Raw genomic sequence first — 5,246 nt, forward strand, 5'->3', positions numbered from 1 at the left:
GGAGGCTTAAGTTATTAAAGGGGGCCATCGATCGCAGAAATTCAAGGTTGGAGGGAAGGAGTGGCGTGGATTAAAGTATTTTTACCGCAAAGCCATGTATCCACGGCGCTCATCTGAAACAGAGAGGTGATAGACAGAAGCGAGGGAGGGAGGGAGGGCAGTAGGAAGACAGATTGGAGAGGATAGAGACAGAAGGCTCTGCTGTCACAGGGCTTGTTTAGTGTTTCTCAGTCGGTAGCGACCATCGATACCTTCCGCCATCCCTTCCTCCGAGGTCTGCGAGGCGTGTTCTTTCGGGCCCCAGGGCCGCCCAGCATGAAGCAGGCGCCATGGGCTTTCTGGAAAACTACCAGGAGATCGACCCTGTCACTTTGAACCTTTGCATCCTCATCGCCAGCTACGTTATCTTGCTCCTGGTCTTCCTGATATCGTGTATCATGTACGACTGCCGGGGCAAAGATCCCACAAAGGAGTACGCCCCGGACCCGCAGCCGACTCAGTCTCCCATCAGGCTGGTGGTGATGCAGAGCTCTCCGGCTCCGGTGGCACGGTGGGACGCGGCCAACATGATCACGACCTACCACGAGCCGACGCACGCGGACTTCAAGGAGAAGAAGAGCACGATGGTCTGAGCAAGACTCTGCGGACTCACCTTTGTACATAACTGACTCTTTTTTTGTATTTTTCCTTTTTTTTATACATCTCGTTTCTCGCTAGGACAATGCTAGGATTTGACCTGCACAGGACCAGGCTTGCACGGTAAGGGAGGGTGACATGTGTCGATTGCCTTTAAGTGCTGTGTGTGTGTATGCATGTGAAATCCCTTCTTTATCTGAAGGAGATGAAGCCAAAGCCTGCGGTCCGCTCTGGAGAGGAAATGTCACAACCGATAAAGCACAAGGACTAAGGAGGGCCTTTCTGTTGTGTTGTTGTGTTGACCGAGAGGCTTTAGGATTAAGGTTAGGGTTGGGAAAACACACAGAAGTTTAGTAGAGGAGAGAATAAGTTGCAGTCTTGACACCTGTGGCTCTTTTCAGATTTGAAATGAGGCGAAATCAAGTGCCGTTAAGCTAGAGAAACACTTGTCAGACCTTTGGACTTTGTTCCTTTTCTGCAACATGTCGATAAAACTGTTATCTCTACGTGAACTGCTCTATCGAAATCAAGGGTGCATTGCTCTCGATTGGCTGCCATCCAGGGATTATTGGGTTAAGTCTGGATGGAGGTAACCTCTTAGCTAACTTCGAAGAAGTGTGATGTTCCTGGATGTGGATGTCAAAGCGGCAGACAGACGGGTGAAATCTCTCCGATCAAGGTCCCGACCCGCAACGTCTACTTTATTATTTTGAGACGCGCGTCTTTAATCGCCACGTTTAGCCTTTGATCGTTTCAGCGCTCCGCTCTCCTGCCACTGCCAGGCACAAACGGGCCCGTTCATCTTTCCACAGGGGCGGTGAACGGATAAGCAACGCAAAGAGCTTCTTGAGTCCTGAAAGATTTGCCTTTGTCTCTCATATCGCACATGTCGCTCAAGTGCAGATAAGGTGACGCAAATCTGTGGAACCAGGTTTTGTGGAAACAAGACTGGAGCACACGATAGCTGTGTTTGAGAAGGGAAGAGTACATTTGACACAAAGCTGCAGTGATGTTGTCGGTGTACGTGGACACGGGGTCTTTTTCTTTTGTCCACATGTAAACTACATTTTAGGACACTGAATACAAATAATAAGACTCCACTAGTTGTCCCCTAGATTTGTAAAAACTCTTGCGAGGGTCGCTTCCTTGGCGACCTGTACCCTTGAGGTCTTTGCACATCGAGTCCGTCTTTTGCATACGTGTTGTTTTGTGCTAAAAAAAACACGACTCACAGAGACCTCACACACTTAGAAATTGCGACAAAATTCAGTTTTTTGTCCCTCGAGGAACCCAGCTGTTGCCGATCTCTTCCCGCGGTTTGCGTTCGGCACCGCGGTGTCCGGAAGAAGCTGAGCTGTCCTTCCTCTCCGTCTCCACTGCTGCTCTCCCTCCCTCATCCTTTACTTCGTCCCCCTCCTCATCATCAGGATCCACCTGACCATTACTATCCAACCTGTTGGTTGTAAAAGCCATAACCGGAGTTCTGAAACGGTACTTGAACTCTGCATCTTTGTTGTAACGTGCTACGAAGTGAATCAATCAGTTAACCAGATGGTTAGGATAATGGCGTTTGCATGTACGGTGGCTCTGAGCTTTTTTTTGACGGATCTGAAAAAAGCAGAAAGCCAAACTTGTTCCAAAAACTCCACCGATGGATGAAAGTTTCCGTTGTTGTGTAAACGTTATGAACAAAATGTGTCTTTATTTGTAGACATGCAAAAAATGCGGACTTGGTGTTCAAAGGCCTTTAACCATTCAAGGTCTGTGCCGAACCTTAGACACCCACACAAAATGACTACAATATATTATCACCTCAGACTGATGTTAAAGATGGACGATGCTGCTCTACGTCCTCCCAAACGTACAAACGTGAAGCCAAAACATCCCAGATACGGGCGCCGCCATGATGTAATTTTAGAGCCAGAGTCTGTGCAGTAGTGGTCGGACGGTAGAGTCACGCCATCGCAGTGACGTGCATACACCGGCCCAACCATTCACCAGTCAGTCGCAGCTGTGCTTCAGCCCATTTTCAAAGCATCAAATAACTACTTTAAAACCAAACGGACAAGAAAAACACTTTAATAAACATTGGCATGATAAAAACTACCAACATCGACAGACAACATCTTTGGGAAACAACATCTTCGGCGTCTACTTTGACATTTTAGTGGACAGCGGCGTCCAAATGGAGAGATCCATCGCAGCCAAATAGCCATCAGGTAGCAGCATGTTTCAGCCTTAAACACGGCTTTAGGGTTAAAGTGTTTGTATCTATCTCTGTGACTACCCCCGCTCCGTCTCACGACTTTGGCTCCTGAGACAGAACCTCCGTAGGGTTTCTATTTGGACGGAGAACCGTGTGGACAGGATTTCTCTTTTGTGGACTTGGCCTCAGTTCATAAGGAATAAACTCACTGGTAAATCTCCATGCGAACCTGTTGTGATCTATTTTTCCTCTAATATTCATTCTTCCCTCTGCCCTGACTTCACTTCAATCATATCCAACATCTGCTTTTATGCTCCTTGCAGCTCTGTCCAAGTTTACAGGTCAGTCGCTGTAAAGGATCTTCCGTGCGGCGATGTGCTGTAATCACACTGATTAGCTGGCCTGAAGGATCAGTCACAGGGTCTGAAATCAAAGCAGGGGCTTTTTCCCCCCAGGAGCAGAGTTAGAGTTATCTGGATAAGAGTGAGACTCCGAAGCCGGTCACATGTGAAACCTGGACTGGAGAAAGACACGTTGTGAGTCATTGAACCGGCCCTTTTGTAAAAGACCCCGGAGCAGAGGTTTATGCAGACAAACGGGTCCTGGAGAGAAAAACAATCCTATTCTTTTCAACACACAAATATCTGTGTGTTGTCACTACACATTTTTCACTTTTTGTGTGATATATTGTGACATAAAAGAGCAGACAGTCAACATAGGTAGGGGGCCAAGGTGGATGGAGCTGGCGGGACTACAGGGCACAGGCCCAGGGGCATTTAAAGTCAGAGGCCCTGACTCATAAAATGTGGCTGAAAAAAGACACATAATGATCACAAAGAGGTAAAAAATGACTATAGGGATGCAAAACATTCACGAAGAGATGCTAAATGACTGAAAATAGACCAAAATAGACGTTAAAGAGACAAAAACTTTAAATTAAATGATTAAAAATAGATGTAAAACCACCACAAAAAGATGCAAAATGACTTAAAATAGATGCAAAACCACCACAAAAAGATGCAAAATGACTCAAAATAGATGCAAAACCACCACAAAAAGATGCAAAATGTCTCAAAATAGATGTAAAACTACCACAAAAGATGCAAAATGACTAAAAATAGATGCAAAACCACCACAAAAAGATGCAAAATGACTAAAAATAGATGCAAAACCAGCACAAAAAGATGCAAAATGACTCAAAATAGATGCAAAACCACCACAAAAAGATGCAAAATGACTCAAAATAGATGTAAAACCACCACAAAATGATGCAAAATGACTAAAAATAGATGCAAAACCACCACAAAAAGATGCAAAATGACTAAAAATAGATGCAAAACCAGCGCAATAAGATGCAAAAAGACTAAAAATAGATGCAAAACCACCACAAAAAGATGCAAAATGACTAAAAATAGATGCAAAACAGTCGCACTGATGCAAAACAATTACAAAAACGAACCAAAAAGGGTTTTGTCGGTCCGAAGAAATAACGTATGTTGCCTTGCGCCTGATTATTCAACACAGTGTGATTACAGCTTTGGGTTTGAGCTGCCGACACTCAGGAGGAACAGGAATAGATCGGTAGCTCGGAGAAACGTCTCAGTGAACATGGACACAAACCTGGAGCTCAGTGTAATCCCGCCACTTCGCAGAAATCTCATTCATAAAATGGGTCAACGTATTCTTCGTACAAAAAGATGCTCAACACGTTACGCAATTAGGACAAATTGCGTTTTGTCATTTGAAAAGGCTTCATGCTGCTGCCTCTTCATGTTACATCTGTTCTCTGTTTCATTTCTAACATATTGAACCGTTCCAGTAAAGACGGACTAAACAAGAGTGGCTGTAAATGATCAGCAAGTGTAAAAAATAAAAGAACAACAGCAGTTTAGAGGAGCTGTTTGTGCCGTCTTGGATAACGCCCGGCTGAAAACTGACTGTAAGTAGGATTCTCTTGATTTTGGACGGTGAAAAAACACTTTCATCATCTCCTACACACACTTATATGCTTATATAATTATATTATTACATTATTATTATTCTGTCTGTAGGTGCAGGGCTGATTTAGCTTTAAATAATGCCATTATACTGGTTATTCTCAGAGTTATTCCTCTGACGCTGCCCCATCTATGAACGCTCATGTTCCTAATAATGAAATATGAGAAGAATAAAATAAAATCCAATAACACATCAATGTTGTGCGTATGAACTTGGCCCGATGAAAGTAGTCCCCCGTTATGATCAATGAGACCTAGTGTGATCAGAGTCCATCTGCTGCATGTGATATCAGATGTGCTCGGTGTTCACTTCCTCTCGCGCCGCTCCGACTGGAGGTGAACCGCGGGCCGTGCATTCTACCATGAAACACTAAACCAATTACAGAGCTGTTTAACTCGGTGTCACG

At 44.7% G+C, this 5,246-nt stretch overlaps 1 protein-coding gene across 1 annotated transcript; it reads left to right on the plus strand.

The window, feature by feature from the left end:
• Positions 1-329: 329 nt before the first annotated feature.
• On the plus strand, positions 330-632 carry LOC310960086 (small integral membrane protein 36-like; the record flags this gene model as incomplete). The annotated part of the gene is made up of 1 exon (XM_083931690.1): positions 330-632. The coding sequence occupies one exon, from the start codon at positions 330-332 to the stop codon at positions 630-632; it is 303 nt and encodes a 100-aa protein (XP_083787816.1).
• Between the last annotated feature and the right edge of the window lie 4,614 nt (positions 633-5,246).

This window comes from Echiichthys vipera, assembly GCF_963691815.1.
Source record: "Echiichthys vipera genome assembly, chromosome: 17".
Taxonomy (NCBI): Eukaryota; Metazoa; Chordata; class Actinopteri; order Perciformes; family Trachinidae; genus Echiichthys; species Echiichthys vipera.